At 40.9% G+C, this 19,926-nt stretch overlaps 2 protein-coding genes across 6 annotated transcripts in view; one reads left to right on the forward strand and one right to left on the reverse strand.

Moving 5' to 3' along the window:
- Window positions 1-19,926, forward strand: part of slc8a3 (solute carrier family 8 member 3) — a 115,716-nt gene that overhangs the window by 25,327 nt on the left and 70,463 nt on the right. The gene's annotated exons all lie outside the window — the stretch shown is intronic.
- LOC122862162 (protein enabled homolog) lies at window positions 8,307-14,908 on the reverse strand. 2 transcript variants are annotated; one of them, XM_044167460.1, is made up of 4 exons: window positions 14,837-14,908; window positions 13,574-13,743; window positions 8,560-8,772; window positions 8,307-8,480 (listed from the first exon to the last, which is right to left on the reverse strand). In XM_044167460.1, the coding sequence occupies exons 2-4, from the start codon at window positions 13,667-13,669 to the stop codon at window positions 8,391-8,393; spliced, it is 399 nt and encodes a 132-aa protein (XP_044023395.1). In that variant the 5' UTR covers window positions 13,670-13,743; window positions 14,837-14,908; the 3' UTR covers window positions 8,307-8,390. The 2 variants fall into 2 exon arrangements, with proteins under 2 accessions (XP_044023395.1, XP_044023396.1); XM_044167461.1 differs by lacking the exons at window positions 13,574-13,743; window positions 14,837-14,908 and adding an exon at window positions 9,303-9,513.

Here is a 19,926-nt window from a genome sequence, read left to right on the forward strand (position 1 = left end):
GGCTGAGGTGTCAAACTTGTAGGTTCCAACTGGTTATGTACACTTTAAAGGAATGCACAATTTCATTATCATAATAACATGCATATTCTGCTGTATATTGTATGGATAACTTTGTCCTACTGAGTGTGAGGGACTGATGATTCGTAACATTCATGCTAAGAATTTAGTCATTTCAGTGGTAGGGATGAAAGTACATTTTCATCATCAAGTTTTCATAGTCCAAGGTGACATCTTAGAATTACTTGTATTGTCTGACCAGATATTCCATTTACAATGAGAGAAAAGCAGCAAATCTTAACATTTTATAAGCTGGAACCAGAGAATGCTTAGCATTTGTGCTCCATAAATTACTGAATAATCTGAATTTTTCTGAATTAAATACACGTCTTTGCTTGTGGTCTACAAAGTATTAAACAAAATATGATTCAACCAAACATTATTGAGAACCTGTCAGTCAGAGAAAAGCCAACATTTAAGTAAACTTGACTAGTTTTCTGTTGATAAACTGAACAACTTAGCTCACATTTATAATTATATCACAGTAGCCTACTTAACATTAGCCTACTCAATTTTTAAATTGAATAATGATTTTCTAATTCTTTATCTCTATTAATAATGGCTGCATAGTTGGCCATCAATGGTAATTATGATAAACTGCTGGTCAGTCACTTCAGAACAGATAATATTTTGATTCACAGAATGACTAGCTGGACTAGCTGCACAGCGTTGAATCTCGAAGGTCCAAATTTTGAGCTTTTAAGGTGATTAATTTTAACTATGATATGATGTACTCAAAGGTAAACTATGAAGTTTACCTTTGAGTTTCTGACAACTCTTTTCACCAGCTCTGCCCTACAAGAAGAAATGCAGTAAGAACATATTTAGTCCAATTTAACAGGAAATAAAGCTGCTGACACGTGATGTGCCAGGAGACAGCCTACTGCAAGTAGTGCAGTCTATTACCAACCTATGTATGTGGGTTATTTTTGAACCGCAGTATTTATAGGGAATAAAACCTTTCTAACCTTCAGACCATTGCCGAAGGAAATGAGAGGGCGTCAACTCTAGATGTAAACTCCAAAAAATACATTTGCCTTCCTGTCACAGTCGTGGAATCTGTCATGTTAGATTTCATCCAACTCAGTGTAGCAGCGCTCTTCAGCATGCCACCAACTGAGGCAGCAACAGGACAGCGGGGAGGAGGAGGTGGGGAAATGAAACATGTAGGGAGAAAGAGGAGATGGATAAAGAGGGAGGGAGACACATGAAGAGGGAGAGGAGACAGAGATGGTGAGGCAGAGAAGATGTGCAAGAAAAAGACGGCATCAGAGGGAACAAGGTGCAGAATGATAATGATGGAGACACAAAATGAGAGTCAGAGAAAAACAGGCCGAAAGAAAAGAGAAAAATGTAGAGTGTGTTTGAGAAAGAGAGAAAAACAACATCTGAGACAGACGGAGAAACTGAGAGGAAAAGAGCAAGTGAGACACAGAGTATAGGAGACAGATAAAGACAACAGTGGAAATGAGTGGAAGTGAGAATGGGTGAATAAGGAATGAGAGAGAAAATGAGAGCTGAGCCCCCCAGATTTCTGTGCAACGTGTTGGCAGATTTGATGAGGCTTGACCAGGTGTGGGGAAGAGGAGGAGGAAGGGAAGGCAGGGGCCTGGTTACTGTAGATGGGATTGAATTTTCTCAAGACAAGCATTGATTATAGCAGCCAACACTGTGAAAACTCTTCAGTCGTAGAGATAAGAGAAGGAAGTCAGGCCAGATCTGTGTGCGAGATCAGAAAGATAATGTGTGGGAGATTGTTTGGTATAAACAAAATTAAAAAAGCCGGAAAACAATAACCTGAACACCAGACTGATGCTCCACTTGTTATTTATTCAACAACTTTTGTCAGACTGTCAGAAAGAAAGGAAAGTTTGGTTCTATAATAATATATCATTTGTTTTTAAAAAATCACCATCTAATATAATGACTAATTATACTAGACATTAAAACAAAATCTAGCACTTTATAAGACAGTGTCTTAATTAAGCCGTTGGTTGGTTGACAAGATAAAAACATGTATTTTTCATGTTACATGTTCATATTTTAAATGAATATTAACAAATTAAATGGAGCGAAGCCTTGAACTAGTCCAGGCAGAAAACTTGTGTATGCTGCTACACTCACACATGACACTCGACTGGCTGCAACAAATATCAAAGGTACTCGTTGCAAAAAGGCATCTATTTTAATCTGTTGATGCTCTGCCCTTTGTTTCACTGTGTTATGGAGTTGCTACTGCATGATGCATTTGCAAATTCTGCTACATGCACACTGTAAACCGCAACCCAGGCATCAACTGCCATTGAATCCCATTTGAAATAAACATTCTTAGTGCATAGGTTTTCCATAAGCTCAGCCACTTTGTCCTGCACTGCCACTTGCAGCTGTAAAGTGGAACCATGGCTAGCTAGTAACAACCCAACCCAACCCTATCTCCTAGGAATTATGTTTATATACTAATTTGTTTTTTAACTTTGCAACATTTAAGATGTTTCCCCATTATGTAAATAAACAACATAAACTTGGTGGCATTACATTTCTTTCAGAACGTGTTTGCTGTTGCAAATTTGTAGTATATAAACATAATTTCTACAGGGTTGCCGAAACTTAAACAATATAGGTTGTTGAATTTGAAATTGTAGTGAAATTCAGTTACGGTTGCATGCGTCAACTTGTGGTTTGCTCTGTGTTTCAGCCACGACCCTCTAGCTTAACACCATTGCATTTGTGGCTACCACCACTGCTACTCATGTAGCATTTCATAAGCATGCTTGCCACGTGTTGCTGCTGCTGTCAAATTGTAGTTACCCATCTAATAGTGTTTCTCATATTGCTGCCACCCATGGTTGGAATAAGTGTTAGGATACATTTATGGTTAGCCATTGCAGAGATGACTAGTTAGGATTAGGGCTAAAAGTGGTTTAGATGGACTTTAAACTCACACTGGTGTGCGTCTCGTGTGTGTCTGCGTTCTCGGAGTTAGAAATTGTAGAAAGGGGAAACAGATGAACACAATACCAGTTTGTCTCATTCACCTGTTGGCCACAAACATGCACTTCCATCAGGAAGTGGAGTCAGCCAGTCTATGCTGCGTCAGTTTAGGACCAGGGCAACTCTTACAATTATACTAAGATCCAAAAAGAAGTAAACGTTGTCAGTGTTGAGGGGTTAGAGTGAGTGAAGGTTAGGCAACTAAAATAACAGTTATGGCAACGTTGGGCTAAATCTTTATGCAAAAAATGAAAACATACAGTACGGAACTTATTCGTCAATTTGTTGAATCTGTAGGTAAAAATATACTGTATGCTAGCCATGTCTCCTTCTCTAACTATATCCTGTCACTTTCTTTACACTGAGTATGTTTTTGCATATTACTGTGAGACCAGGCTGCTATTGCTTAACATGCACTTGGTCACGATGTGGGATTTGGTGGTGCATTAACCAGCAGCCCCTTGCTGATCACATGTTTACAAAAACATAAGACAGATGTTAATAGGTTGACACTTTTATCCACGGCACCTCGCTGTATCATGGGTGCATTCATTTGTACCACAAGTGGCTCAGATGGGAAATGAATGCTGCACGCTTCCCATTGAACTACAGGACCATACCAAAGTGGGTGTCAGGAAAGAGCCAGGTCTTTGAAACCAGAAATAGACAGGCAGCACATGTTTCTTCTTCTCATTGTCAGGGACCTCAGAAAGAGAAAGCAGTGAGGCTTTAGACAGGGCTAATTAAAACTTCCAATGCTATGAATTCTCTTTGATCTCTCTATACAGTCCCAGTGGATAGGTGTTGCATTCCCCTCTGTCCTATAACTTACTATTTCCTCTGTCCTAGTCTCTTTTTTCCTTTGTCATTTTTGTCAGAATACTATTCATTTAACCGCATTTCATGGGTGTCTGGAAGTCTGCTTTCTGGGGAAGAGATTTTATAAGAATCAGTTTTACATGTGTTAAAACTATATCCATTAAGTTTTTCAGAGAATTGTATCAACATTTTTTACCAGTTTAAGGAAGACCCTTGGGAAACTTGCAACATCAAAGGGCTATTCACACTGTGGATCTGTTAACATTAGCTTACAATTTTTTCTTCTAACAAACTTTGTAAGATTGAGAGCCTGAGACTTAAAGCATTAATTCACTTTCTGGAGTGAACCAGCAAAGAGTTAGATGAGAAGATCGGTACCACTCTCACATCTGTCTGTTAAATATGAAGCTACAGCCAGCAGACGGTTAGCTTAGCTTAGCACAAAGACTGGAAACAGGGAAAGGTAACAAAATCTGCCTACCGGCCCCTCAAAAACTCTTTGGTTGTATGGATTAAACAAGATATAACATGTTAATTGCTGAGTTTTAGAGGTGCTGGCAGGTGGATTTTGTTACCTTTGAAGAGAGTGTCCAGTCTTTTGTCTAAGCTAAGATGACTATTTCCAAAAATATTGAATAATTTTGAAGGTTTGTGCTAAGTGCAGTAAAGACATAGGTTTAACCTAGGTTTCTACAAAATAGTAATACTGCCTTCATTCTCAATAATTTCTTTATAGATTGATTATAATAATTACAACTTTAGGGATTTCTGAGTAAATGATAACTTCCTAAATTGCAAAGTGAACTGACTCCAACCCTGCTTAATAGTAATGATGCTATTTTTTTTTTCTTTGCAAACTGGACATTATAAACCGATTATGTAATTATACTTCAAACTTTACATAATAAGTCTGAATACAAAATTATTATTTTTTAAATAAAATCTGTGAGGCATTTCGATGGCTATTACTGTATTCAGGGATCAAATTAGAGAAAAACAAAATGTTCATTTCAATCACCAAAGAAAAACTGCAATTTCTGTTTGACATATAGATGTCAAGATGAAAGTGAGCAGAAATGCAGGCATCTCTTACTTCTAACATGTTGGGGGACATGTCCCCCCCCTCTTCCTTTATCCATCACGTTCCCTCCCGCTTTCAGTGCTCTGGTGTGTGTGTGTCAATCCTCGTTTTGAAGCCTGCGTTGTTTTTCATCTATCCTCTTGTGAAAATCCATCCTTTGATGTTTCGACATCCTCAAAATTGCTCTAATTCCTTTTGCCACTATTTATGAAACTGTTAATTGAGCAATTACTGCAGTGTCGATCTGTCAAAATTACCAGTTGTACTGCTATACTGTTTTTCTTTTTTTTGTACCGTAAGTTTAAAGTGAGCTGGTTCCTCATTTGAGCAAACAACCAAGCGGACTCTGACAAGGTAATTTGACATCAAGATAAAGGCAGAAGCAGACACTTTTAATCTTATGTTGTTTGAAGTTTGGCCTGCTTCTGAGTCAGACCAGATTAAAGATGGAGTGCAAGTGTGTGGATAGAAACTTGTGTGTGAGACAAAGAGAGAGAGAGACAGCTGAGGTGGCAGAGCTCCTCCGTTGATGGGTCCTGGTTAAACATGGTATATCTTGTCTTCAGGAAGCTGCGCGCTGCATGGCAGCCTCGGCTAATGGGAATCTGCTGCCTGTCATCTATGGCCAGGCCATTTCATCAGAATGTCAATAAGGGAAAAAAAAAGTAGTATAGAATTTCTGTTGCCTGCTGATGAATGCTGCAATGGTTGAAGCAAAAGGAGAACAGAACAAATGTGTTGCCCGAAGGGGAAGGAAGGCCGGCTCCGACTTGGGGGAGATATAGATTGATGAGAGATTGTTTGTTGGGAATGAGATTTCATAAGAAGCTGTAGATTTTCTCCCTCCAGCTGCAGGTGTGAAACAGAGTTGTGTCACAAGAGCAGTAATGCAACCCCCCACCCACACACACACACTCTCACACACACACCTCTGATGTTTACCATTCAGCCACACCGACAGGACTCGGCCACGGAGGAAACTCAGACGTTTACTAGTTGTGTGTGTGAGAGCTGATAGGGCTCTTTTGCCTATGACTAATAGATGAAAGCCTGAAAGAACTGCAGCTGAATAATTGAGGTCTTATGTAATGATAATTGCGGCCCATAAATAGGGATTCACCTTTGGCAGAGCACAGACTCCATTTCCATGCCGTATCCCCCTGTTGTGAAGCTGAACAAACTGTTTCCATCTGAGATATTTCTCTTTGTCTTTTTGGCTAGACTCTGTCTCTCCTTCATCTTCTCTTTATGTCTCCCTCTGCCCGTCTTTATGTCTTTCAGGGTCTGTCTCAGTCTTTGTCAGTTACACACAGACAGACACGCGCACAGAGTAGTGACAGTTTCAAAGCAGTGCCTTGTGGAAGAGTCGGTATTGAACAGGAGCCTCAGTGAGATTGGTTGCTTTAATTGCTGTCAGAAGCAGGATGGGAGTGGCAGCGAGCTGGAACAGCTGAAAGGGTTTTTATCAGCTGTAGCTAGCTAATCAAGCTAACGTTAGCTCCATGAGTTGGTTTAAAAAAAAAAAGCTGTTTCTGGCTAACTTTTAAATGTTTCCAGCTGATCGTTTTAATAGACAATATACAATAGTGAACTATGCACTTGATGGCTACATATATGATTATAGTGCTAAAAGACTGAGGCTAAAGCTAAACGGACTGTACTTATATAGCACCTTTCTGACTACTCAAAGCGCTTCAACTACATATCTCATTCACTCCATTCATACAGCGATGGCAGAACTGCTCATCAAAGTAACTAAGCATTCACACACCAAAGCCTCGGGAGCACAGCCCAAACAAAGAAACAGCATTTGTTCTTGTATTGCAGTGAAGAGCTAGTTAGTCCAAGTATTATAGGCATCCAAGTATTATAAGTATCCTTGGCCTTGGAAGTAACACTGAGTTTCTTCTGTAAGCAGGAAGCTAGTTAGCCGGTGATGCTAACTTTTGCAGCTTACAATAGAGCAGATAAACACACAGTTTGATCCATTTCTTACTCTTGTACAGAACATGCTTTGATCTGAGCCTGTAATCGTTTTGTAGTAGGAGGTTTCCTTTTTTTCATGTCTGGTTTTGGCCTCTATTCAGCTACAGCAACAGCAGGGCCAGTGTGTGTGACCAGACGCCTGACAGGTTCCTCCCCTGTCCACAGTCTCTCAGTACTCATCTTCTCGCCAAAAAAAAAAAAAACAGAGACGGGGCCTTGATGAATGTCTGGTTCATAACAGTGATGTGACTGAGGGACGGGGGGTAATGATTTAATCATCGTGTAATGGATGGAGGACATCATTCAGGCCTGGATTAGTGCAGGTGTTTGCCACTCCAAGAATACTTGGGCTGATGAATCTCATTGTCAGAGCTGAAAGTGATGGTGTGGTTTAATCTTCACTGTGAACTGCAAACACAAGCTATTTTGGAAGTGTGAAGGATTCATCTCCAGCAGTAGATGCATGAGAATTAGCTCAAGTGTTCATTTGTGGAGGCATTTTGCTTCTGAGATTGGCTCGTACATTTGACTTATGATTGTATTTGACTTTCAGTCCTCTGTTTCTATGGCTGCAAGTAATGATTATTTTCTTTACTGATTAATCTGCCAAGTATTTTTTCAATTATGTGATATGTAATGTCTTTAAAGGTCTTGTTTTTTCTGACCAACAACAACACAGTAATCTAGTACCTAATTTATTGATATATTTCAATATCGATCTAGCTTACTACAATGTGCTATGATGCCAAGTGGCTCATGGCAGCCAGAAAGCTAATGCGCACGGTAACCATGATGATGGAACTCTATCTTTGATTGGCCATTTGCCTTAGTAATGACTTTACGTCCAACTAGTTGCCCAAGTAATAGTGGTGCAAACAATTTTAGTAGCTGATTTAGTTACAAACTAACTAGAAGTTACTAAGCTTCTAGTGTCGACTTTACACCCTAACTTAGGAGAGAACTTACACATAGCTGGTGCAACCCAGTGCAGAAATCTATGTTTTTATGGATATAGCTTTAGCCATTATCACTGATATTGGTCAGGGAAATTTCAGCGTAATGCCTTACATTCTAGGAAGGAGCAGTTATCCAGATAGCTAGCTACTGGCTTGCCATTCACATTCATATACTGTACTTCAATCTGTATCTGAGTCTTGCTGCTATCGTAGCCAGAGATGGAAAGAGTACTAGAATATTATACTCAAGTAAAAGTACTGTTACTGTAAAGAAATTTTATTAAAGTAAAAGTACTTGTGTAAAAATGTATTTAGATAAAAGTAAAAAGTAAATTAGTTAAAATGTACTCTGAGTAAACATTACTGCGTTACATTTTAGAAATTATTGGTGATATGTGTGTTACGGACTTGACTGAGGACCCAAACGCAGAACACAGACCAGGGAAGTGTTGGTAAGAAAAGATTTTTATTGCAAAGGGAGTTTTGGAAGTGGCTGATGGCTAGTAGAGGGAGTCCAGTGGCGGCAGGTGAAAAGGTGGTAGTGGAGGCTTGGTTGGCGTGAGTGGAGGAGGGGTCGGTGGGGGGCGATCCTGGAGCACAGAGAGAGTGGAGTCAGTACACAGGAAAATACACAAGGAAGTTAAATTTGCAATACTCGGTTTATACGACCTGAGGTGTATCTTCCACGGAGGTTGAACAACAATCTGGCGAGGAGTGACTGGAGAGCCGGAGAAGATTTACTGCAGGAGGATGAGTTGGCAGGTAGGTGTGCAGACCGGGAGCAGTGATGAGCTGATTGCCGGCAAGTGTGTGAGTAGACCAGAGCCAGGAGTCAGGGAGGAAAACCATGCCAACACCCACAAACATATACACACGGGAATTCTGAAACACAAGGAAAGGGAAAAACACAAGAGAACACAAGGGAAACTACAAGGCTGTTACTGTTAAACTGAAGAACACTTTTAATGCTACAATTGCATTAAATGTCAATCCAAAACAGCCACCAAGCCATGATGTCCAAACCAACAATAAATTGATGTATAGACAGATGTTGCAGCCTGTGCATACCACTGATTATCAATTATAAATATATGCCGGCTCAGACAATTAAACACAAATAACCAACAATAAATAAAAAGGGCTATGGACACCGCAGCAGGTGCAAAAAGCAATATTAGGCTGCAGAAATGAAATAAATAATGAAATGCCACTTTAACAGCAGAACAAAACATCACAAAAGTAGACAACACAGAGATGTATGAACAGTATAAACTCCACAGCGGCTGCAGCCACAAACACGCATATTAAAGCAAAGAGAGCGGCACAGTTTCTACACATCGTGCGCACACAACGCTTTGCAGCTAGGCAACACAGTGGTTGTTGATGTCCCTATCTGTAGTTGTTGTACTCACCTGTCTGAACGTCATTCTGTGAGCCTTGTGCACCGCGAAGTCCTCAACAATCTGCTATATGTTTAACTTCTTTGCTTAACTATTCTCAGTGCATATTATAACCAGTCCACTAGCTGTCTGTCCCACTGCGCTCCTCCAAACATTTTGGGCTGAATGAGGCTCTGCAGTCACAACTGTGACAGAAATTGTCAGAAACAGCAGAAAGGCCTCACACACCTCGCTGAAGGAAGAAGTTCATAACCAATATAGCAAATGTAGAAGTCACCACTGGAGGATCCACCATGAGCATTTTAGCGTTTAGTCAATCAAAGCATGCACCTGTTGGTCACACAATATCTTGGATGTGTTTAATTTGGGTCACTTAGCGTGCTCACCAGGTGGTGCATTAAATCTGTAATTGATAAGGGTAGATGCGACCTTTTTTAACTGTGCATGTCAGCTGAGTGCTCTGCTGCAGCAACACCTTTAATTTTTCCTTTGAGGGCGACCAGTGCCCACCAGAAGGTGCCGCCCTATGCGACCGCCTATATGGCCTTTGCCCAGGGCCGGCCCTGTCTGGCAGACTATGTCCACCAAAACTGATTAAACATGTTAAGAGGATGCTAAAACCACATCTCCCAAATACTGAGGATATTACCTCAATGTCCTCAGTTGGCTGTGGCCAAAAAACAAACAATTGCTAGATTATTCAATAATGAAAATGATCATTAGTTGCAGCACTAGTGAACACATGAATTCTACTGCCAGCTTTGTCTTGTGTGTTTTATTTTTTGAATTACTGAACGCAGCCTGCATTTATTTATTTGTGAGCATAAATAATATAAACAATATAAACTTCCTATCATTATTTTTGACATTCATAGTTTTCAAAGATATTATAACATCCACAAACTGGGATGATTTCTTCCTCATTTGTGGCATCTGTTATAAACACTTGTGCATAAAAACAAAAAATACCATATAACATGCACAAATTCTTTTTTCTGTCTCTGAACACCCACTCTATCTCCATCTCACACAGGGAAAAAAAGAATAAAACAAACATGTAAGACTCCCAGTCAATTCTCAGGGGCCTCAAAGTCGTTTTGGATAAAAATGAATGGAAAATGAAAGTGTATGAAGTGCTCTTTGTGTGAGAGTCCAGTCTTTGAACATGGCTATAATTGGAGAGCTCGAACAAAAGGGAAGGAACGACAAGGGAGAGCTCGTGGGACTCTCCAGCCTCTTGATTTGGTTTGGAGACAGGCTTGTTTGACAGAGTGGGAAACACAGGGAGAGAGAAAGGCAAATAAGTGATGTGATAGATGCACACAGAGACACAGAGATAGGAAAAATAAGACCTGCTGGTGTGGTACAAGCTTCTTCCTCAGCTTGAAGTTTTCATGCCAAATCAGGTATTTTTAGACCATCTGCGAATAAAATCTAAGTGTCTGTTTTCTTTATTTTTGTCAGCCTGTCATTATGTCAGCCAAGCCATGTCAATTTATGCATAACTGGCTGTCTGCATTGTTCACAGGCTGCGAAAGAGTCTGAATGAATAGTTTTAGATAGACGGAGATGAGTTGCTGTATCCAACAAGTACCTAGATGGCCTGCGAGTATCTATGTCTATGTGCGTACTGCCGTGGCAGCATTTTACAGACTGTAGAAAGCACTTAGGGATGAGTACTAAAGTGTGTAGATGGTTGGCTATGTGAGAACGCCTTTGGGATGCCATCCAGGCTTTCATTGGTGGCAAGAGATGAAGGGGATTTTTGCAAGGTGAGACGCATGGTTACAGTTACATGGTGTGTCCCTGTATGAAGAGGATATATGTGTGAATGCCTGTGAGTATTTAGACGCACTTACAAAGTGTTTGTATATGTACTGTATCTGCAGATGTGTTCCAGGGGCAGCCTTGGAGGCTATAGGGTTACAAGCCGTCCAAAGTCGCTCTGTGACCAAATGTGGATGAGTTCTCAGTGTGGATTCATGCTGAGGCTTAATCATATCACCTAAGGATACATTATACACTACGAACATCATCTGTGGTATGCAATGAGGAGTTGAGCAGTGAGTGGGCAGTGAGCAAAGATGGTTTCTAAAAGCTCTCATATACAGTACTGTAGGCAAGGCTATATCACAATAGGCAGTGCTTTTATGTGACTTATATTTCTACATTTGCTTATTTTCAAATGATGTAATGTCCCCTCTGGGGCCATGATGGCGGTCCTAAGGTCTCAGGCAACACTGACTGCGAATGTCAGATTTTGTTTCTGAACTTAAGACGTGGCTGTCTGATAAGAAAATTGTGTTTGACATGGCTAATTTGATTTAGCTGGGAGCTGACCATTTTGCTGCTGACACATCTGATCAGTGTTGATGTGATCATCTTACCCTGTTAGCAATGTTAGCTAACTACCTATTAACTGGTCAACTAAGATCACTTTTTAGATTTTCTTCTTAACACCTAATTCACGTACCACCTATTATGTCTAGTAGAAGGCATTGCTAAAGAAATACTCCAACAAACATCTATCTTTGGAGTATCAAATACTCACCACCTGTAGGCTGTATAAAGGTTGGAGCTGGCTCCTTAACAGATGACCATCCAAGCAAACACAGACACTTATCAAACCTCTGCGGCATGATCCTCTTATTTGCCATTGATTTGTATGTTCAGTATATTTCAAACACATAGTTTTCTATAACATTTCTGTAAATACATGACATCCTTGTCGCACTATCGCTTCTTTAGAGCTCTGAAGCTCCACCAGAAGTAGCTGATTTAGCAACTTATTGGTGAAAGTTCTGATTGTTTTGAACATACTGAACATTCAGATCAACAGCAGAGAAGTGGATTATGCTGCAGGAGTGGTTTCTATGGTTTTGAAACTTAATTTGCTGTGAGTCTTGGTCACCATTGGAATCAGTTGCATCTACAGTGAGTCGTATTAAACTGCAGTTGCTCCCAGAAAGAGCAAGCTACAAACTTTTTAAGCCTACAATGGGTGAATATTTGATACTCAGGAGATTGATTTTCAGTGGAGTAGTGGTTAATAGTGGTTAGAAGTGGCATGTTATTCTATATTTTCTTTTTGTCAAGAAGTTCCATGAAAAGACCAAAACCAACAATGTTTTGTTGTAGTCTCAATACTTTGACTTCCCTACACAGTCTGCTCTGAGCCCCAGAGCCATTGTTTCCTACTTAGGACATAAATCTTTAAAAACAGCTCAAGAATATATAGTTTCATTTTTAAAATGGGCTAATTTCCTAAAACAGCTGGGCACTGTAGTTTTTAGCAAATTTTTCTCAAACAGGAGTAAATTGTGCATATGTTGGGGACTACTACTTTTGGTGTGCTATTGAATATTTACAGCAGCAGGATGGTGTATGTGGGACTGAGTCAAAATAAACTACAGTGCTCGTGTCCATGCTAATAAACTGCAATGGTGTGGCTCATTGATGTGTTTTTAATAGTTTTTGGACAACAATGGAGCTCTATTGCACAGAAGAATATGTATCAGTATAGATACATAGTATAGAATGTGTCCAGATGTATCAGGCATTGGGTACACAGACAATAATTGTTAACTGGATTGAATTGAGTTTTTACAGTAAAAAAATTTGAATATCACCAGACTTAAACACGTTGCTTTCCCACTAAATTAGCTTCCTCTGATTTCAGTTGCCTTTGAAAGAGTCAACTACACCACAGCAATTATTCACATGTTCCTCTTTTTCTTGCTACATTTTTATATATTTAGACATTATTTTGAACACAGACAATTTTACAGTGGGCCTCCATGATGGCAGCAGCACAGCAGTTGTTGCTAGGGAATCTGTGATGTAACTACAAAACCTCTATAAAGTGAGTGTATAAATATAGGCTACGTGTGAGAGTGTGTGAGACAGAGAAAAAACATTGTGTGAGAACATCTACTGTACGTGTATCACCATTATTTTGGGAAATGCACATGCAGAACGGCACCTGTAGTGTTTTATTGACATAAGTGTTGGCGTTTGTATGAATGCACGTGGCCTCGTTTTGGGGTGGGGGAAAAATCTCCTGAGCCCCAGCTAGTGTTTGGGTCGCTGCTCTCTCACGACAGCTCCAAATGTCAGCAGGATGGATCACATGTTTCCAACAGGATCCCTCCCACTCAGCCTCCACACACCCTCGTGTTCCTCAGGCGTTCTCCTGATGGAAGTCGATGTGATGTGGTCCTCGGCCGCTGGAGTGGCGCTGCTAAAACAGATGAAACCAGCTCTAAGAGGCCCTTGTCTCCTACCTGCCAGGCGCTTATAGAGACGGATGGAGGGAAGCACATCACAAGCACCACATGAGGAGATGAAGGTAAGGAGGGGATGAGCGACATCAGACTCATCCTCAATTCTCTGGTGGCGCCTCAGCCTCAGCCCCTGGCACCCGTCCCCGAGCCAACAAGGCCTCTCCGGAGGGCTGATGATGGGATTTATGAATAAGCAGAGGGGGGATCAAGTAAACACACACAATTGAAAATATGACAAATGAAACACTGGTGAGGAAATTAGACCAAGAGAGAAGAGAGGAGCAGAACAGAAAGGGGGAGTAAGGAGAAGGGCAGGGAGGATAATGTGATGCATGCTGGTTGTGGGAGAGCCTCTGCTCCGCTCTGTCCCTCCAGGAAGTCATACCGCTTCTCCTCTCCATCTGAAGGAGGCTATGTCGCCATGGCAACCAGAGAGAACCTGCGCCCGTCTCGCCGAGCTGGGCTGTACGTGTGCATGCATGAATGTGTTTTGCGCAAACACATCAGCTCATCGCCGCTGCATGTGTGCCTCCTTCTGATGCGTCACTGTCATTCATTCGGTGTGTGTGTGTAAATGTGTGTCTGGGTGCGTTTTTTTTATGAGCATCAAGTGCAGGCATGCGTGTGCGAGAGGGAGATACACACTTGTACACACACACACACAGCCTCACATTCACAGTTTGTACTGCAGGCTTTATTTTTAGCACGTGGCACTTATATAATCAGGGTGACACTGGGGGGAAATAAAAGGAAGGGGAAAAAACATCTCTTGCATTTTCTTTACCCTCTATCTGCCGCTTTCGCTCTCTGTTTTTCATCCCCTACATTTTCTTCTCTTGCTTTCTAGCTTTCCTCCGTTACATTTTCTTGTTTCCCCACCCCTTATTCGTCCTCTCCAGTTTCTGTCTCTTCTCCCTCAGTGCTCCCTGCCTCATTATATGTTTGACTCCACATCTTCTCTTTTGCTGCTCCTCTCCTCGTGCATTTCTATCTTGTTCCCCTCAGCCGTCATTATCTTTTCTAGCCTGACCTCCATACCCCTTCGCCATGACACTGTGCAGCCATGGCAGCAAAAGGAAGGGAAAGACAAGGGTAGGGCAGAAAGACAGAAAAGGGAAATGTAAAAAGAATGGGTGGAGAAAGAATGAGAGAAATACAGAGAAAAGACAAGAAAGACAGAGAGAGAGAGAAAGTAATAGAGCCTGATGAGTAAAGAGGTACAAACACAGCAACAGAAAAGAGTGAGGGATGTGAAGAGTGCACCTCTCTCCAGAAGAGGAGACCAGGGATCCTCTCAGACAGGCTTCCTCGCTGCTTTTAAAGACTCAGATCCCCAAGTGGGCTGTGCTCCACGCTCTTGTTTAGCCCCTCTTTTTCTTCCTCTTCCGCCTCCTCCTCTTCCTCTGTCTTGGCCCATTCTTCAAGGTAATTTGAGAATAGATGACATGTCAGGATTACTTAGTGGGATCAGTGCAGAGTGGGCTCCTGGAATAACGCTGCCAAGGCGGTGGGAATAACCCACTCGGCCTTTCTCCTATTACATTCAGCAAATCCCAGCTGCACACATAAACGGCTTCTCCGTGGACTAACTTCGGGGTTCGCTTTGGAAATAGCCGACACTTGCTGTACTGTATAGCCGTGTTGTGTTTGATGTGATCAAGTGCTACACAAGGTGAATGCCACATCTGAGGAGTCATCAAAAAGGAGAAATGGGGTCTACTGTATGTACAGCATCCTACTACCTCTGTGTAGTGCTTACGCTATCACCTCTAATTACTTTTGGTTGACACAGTAGTGCCAGTATCTCACATGACAGCTGCTGATGTACAGCTATTTAAAACAGCTAAATTGCACACCAGTTGCATTTCGTAATCACAAGTGATCACAGCATACACAGAGAGGTCTGTGCTTCTTTGACGGAGTTGTTATGGGTCTAATTTATCTGTGATCTAAAGTGTCCCCTTGTTGATCCTTCAACCTGCAAGCCATGTTTAGGCAGTTTTATTAGTTAGGATATAAATAAATATTTGTTATAGTCAGCAAATCCCATGAAAAGACCAAAACCAGCAATGTGTAAATCTCCATACTTTCCAACTTCCCCAGCCTGTCTGTGGCTCCCAGCCCCATGCCCAGTGGCTCCTACTGAAGACGTAAATTTTTAATAATGAGTCAAAAATGTATAATTTAATCTTTTAAGAAGGCTCAATAATTTCCTGAAACAGCTGGACACTGTAGATTGTAGTAAACGTTGCTCAAACAGGAGTAAATAGTGAATTTGTTAGGGACTATTTTCATCTGTGGATTAATACACATTTGGTACTTACAGCAGCAGGATTGACTTTGGATACACAGACAATACTAGTTTGTAGGATCAAACCATTGTTATTTTGGGTCTTTTCATGGGATTTATTGATAAGAAAAATATTTAATATCGCCCACCTTATCCCTTAAATGGCCTTTACTTAACAGTCTGCAGTTGTAACGGTAGGAATACTGCAGTATGTACCAGATCTTTTTTGCTCAAGTTTCCCCATTTCTCATGAAATGCAACTCACTGCTTGATTCTAAACTCCTCACTAAAACTCTTGTACTTGATTTTGAAATAATGTGACTATTAAATTCATTCTGCAATTTCTAGAAAATTCTTGAAAATGTTGTGCCGTATATGCAGCTTGCAACTGATGAGTACAAATAGTTCCATTTTCACCTGTTTCCCAACACAGGCTGAAAATGCCTGGGTAGAGAGAATTTTTGTAATCGTAATAGATACAGATACATTTTGTTAGTACTACCTGCTACTGTTGTGTAAAAATTTTATCTGTGTGTGCGCAGACATTAAATAGCCCTGTGTGTGGTTGCAGGTGTGTGCAGGTATCAGCGCGAGTGAGTTTGTATGAAGGTGTTCCTGTGTGTCGTCATCTGTGTACATTCATGTTTGCGCTTACAAGTGTGTTTGCGTGTGCTTTGTACAGCACCTCACAGATCTGAGACAGAAATGTGTTGGCACCTCAGGGAATGCGTTTCATTTCACATCCTGAATGGCTGTCAGGCCCGGCCAAATGCTACTAAAGCGCAGAGGGAATCCTCCGCTACCTGCCGTCCCCCATACACTACTGTACCTGCAAGATCTACAGAATGAGGAACATGGGAAAAATTTGTTTTGTTCTTTGCCAACTGATCTAACAGAAATTTTACCTTTAACCAGTTCATAAATACTTTATTTTTTATATGCTGTTCTAAACACAATGGCCTCTACTTTTAGTGGTTGCATTAAAGGTGTATGTGATTAAAAATATGCACCAGCCCTATAAATAAGTAAATAAAATTTAGCGGTTACCCTGTTCTCTAACTCAATTAGCAAATATTTGAAGAACGTACTATGAACTACACCTTTCAAGCCTCAAACCACAGATGTACAGTCTAAATTAGTTTGAAAAGTAAAAATATAAAATTAAAAAAAATTACATGGCCATTGTTTCAGCAGCATATAAATTTTAAATTTGAAGCAGCACCTAACTTCAAATTAAAATATAATCAGAACTGTACTGTTGAAATTGTTGTGGTGTGTCGAACAGGAAAGCAGGAGTAGGATCCAAAATGCAGACACGTAGGCACGGCAGGTGCAGAGCAATGATTTAATAGACACCAGGCTTACATGGGTAGTCAAGCAGGCAGTGATAAATAAAAATAAATAACCAAGGAGAGCAGTCCAAACACACAAATGAGTCCAAGAGGGAGCAGGCAAAATCCAAAAGCAGGAGTCTAAAACCGAGGCAGAAAGCCCACAAAACACAGGAACAGGGCCAAAATGCTCGACACAAGGTACAAACACGATCTGATGCTGAACAAAGTAAAGACACAGACTTAAATACACTCAGTGAGGGGCAACAATGAGACACAGGTGAAACTAATTGTCACTGGTGAAAACTATCAAAGCCATCAACGACAGGAAGCAAAACTACCAGACACGTGAGGGAAGGAGAGTATTTCAAAATAAAACAGGAAATCAACTAGACACAAACCCAAAACCATGACAGAAATAACAGTTATTTGTAACTTAGGCGCCTAATAAGCATTGATTTTTCAATTATAGTTTGGCTCAGTTTTATCTCAGATGTCTTCTTACCTGCAAATCATCAAATCAATGCTGATTGGGTGCTTTTACCCAACTATCACAGCCCACATGTCTCCATAGTTATTCCAGTTGTGCCTCATGTAGTGCAGGGAACATATGTATTTGAATACAGATAGTGTGGATGCTGTTGTGGATTGGGTCTTTAGAGAGGTAAATAACACGTGTCCTGCTCCTTTGAACATAAATTCAGGTTTTTCATTTTTCTGTTTTGAGTAGATGCAGTTAAGCTGGTTTAAAACCCCAGCCAGTGTTGTGATTGTCTTTGCCAAACTTCTGCATTGCTGGCTTGGAAACCTGCCTCTTTCTGCATTGTTGTCTTGACCTTATCCAGTGTACAAACCTTGCATGCATGTCACAAGCTCTCAAATCTGATAATATGGAAAACAATCTCAGGTCAATCAGGAAATTACTTCTGGCACCAGTCCAGGGATTATGATGGCGGGGGTGGACAAGGCAGTGCAGTGTTATTGTTGATCTTGGATTACAGAGCGAGGCAGCAGAGCGATGACCTATCGCGCTGTTGTTGATACAGCTTTTTGGTAACAGTAGTCCTGCTCTGGCTTCTGTTGTACACACAGTTTTTTCATCCGGCTCAGTCATTGTGTGAAGCCGGGTTTGATGTTCACTGTTGCAGCTGAGTCGGGGGAAACTGCCAGTTAGTGAGCGTCATGGAGGGACTGCTCTGCTGCCCCACAGTGATGTTTGGTCACAGGCGGCTGCAGATGGCGTTGTGTTTATGTATAATACATAAGAGTCAATATGTGAGTTCAGTTTGCATTGTGAAAATCATGAATGTGTATGTTAACATGTGTTAACATGTGCTCAGCCGTGTCTTTCTAGGGCACTGACAGGCAGGCATAGTGAGGGTTTTCCATTGACTATAGTTTTGAGCCTGACAGCTCAGTGACACATCGTTACATATTGCTCAAGGCAGTGCAAGCAACAGTGACCTTTCATGCTGCTGCTGAGTTCCCTGCACGTGTTCTTGTGTTTATGTGTATGTATGTGTGGGAATGCTGCTGTATGTGTGCATGTATGTGCATTGTGAGTTTGTACTATCTACTCTTTAATTAACTTTCTCAGTTCATACCTCCTGACATTCACCACTGTTTTGGTGGTGTGTATTATGAATGGTTTGGCCATGTGTACACACACTGTATATTTTCTTAGCAACTGAATCCCAGACCCTTCTTGCCCTTTTTACATTTAGTTTCACTCTGTACTGCAATACAAAGACACAAGCACAAATGCACAGGGATGCACATACATAGCAAGGGGGCACAGATGGTCATACACTGTGTTTAATCAGATGTTGATGTTTTAAAATACAGTATCAATACAAAATTATGTTAATAATTGACAGATTCTTAACACAGTCTGTCTTTTCTCCCACACAGAAATACACATCTAGCTCAACTATAGATGGGTGACAAATTAAAATGTCTTGGGAAAGTTTTGGGCTATCACAAGCCTCAAGAACAGCTTCAGTGCTCTTGATTGTACAGTCTCTTGAACTCTATTGGAAGGATGAACACCATATTTCCCTCATTTGGTGTTTTGATGATGGTGGTGGAGAGCGCTGTCTAACAGCATCTCTTACAGGTTTTGAATTGGGCTGAGATCGGGTGATTGTGAAGGCCAGAGCATATGATTCACATCATTTTCCGTATTCGTGGCTGAAGCTCCTGTCATCCGTACCCCAATAATGAACCCTTTTTCAAAGTCATTCACAGTAGATCCTTTCCTCTCGCGATCTTGATCCGAAATCCAGGCCAGTTGGACCTGCTCAGCATTTTTATACATGTCACAGAGCATGACAGGATGTTAATTGCTTAATTGTATTATGCACTACATCTGTATGGAGGCATCTGTATTTGTTATGTTTCTCCACTCATTTATTCAGGTCTTTGTCTGGCAGCAGAGCTCGGGTTCAAATAAGGTTGACTAGCAAGATAATTGCTGGGGAAAACACCAATAAGTTTCTATATTAACTAAGTTAACTAAGCTAGCACTTGGCTGGGAACACATGACAGTAGTTAAAAGGGTCTACTAACAGTATTAACGTCACTCATGCTAAAGTTAGCAGTGAGAAAATTCACTTCAGCTTGGTGTCATGATGTGAACAGGTTCCTAAATTGCTAAAGGCTAACAACGCAAGTTATTTTATTTCAATTGCTGGTTTAAATGTCAAAACATATGTAAAAAAAAATGCACAAAT

This window comes from Siniperca chuatsi, linkage group LG15, assembly GCF_020085105.1.
Source record: "Siniperca chuatsi isolate FFG_IHB_CAS linkage group LG15, ASM2008510v1, whole genome shotgun sequence".
NCBI classification, from domain to species: Eukaryota; Metazoa; Chordata; class Actinopteri; order Centrarchiformes; family Sinipercidae; genus Siniperca; species Siniperca chuatsi.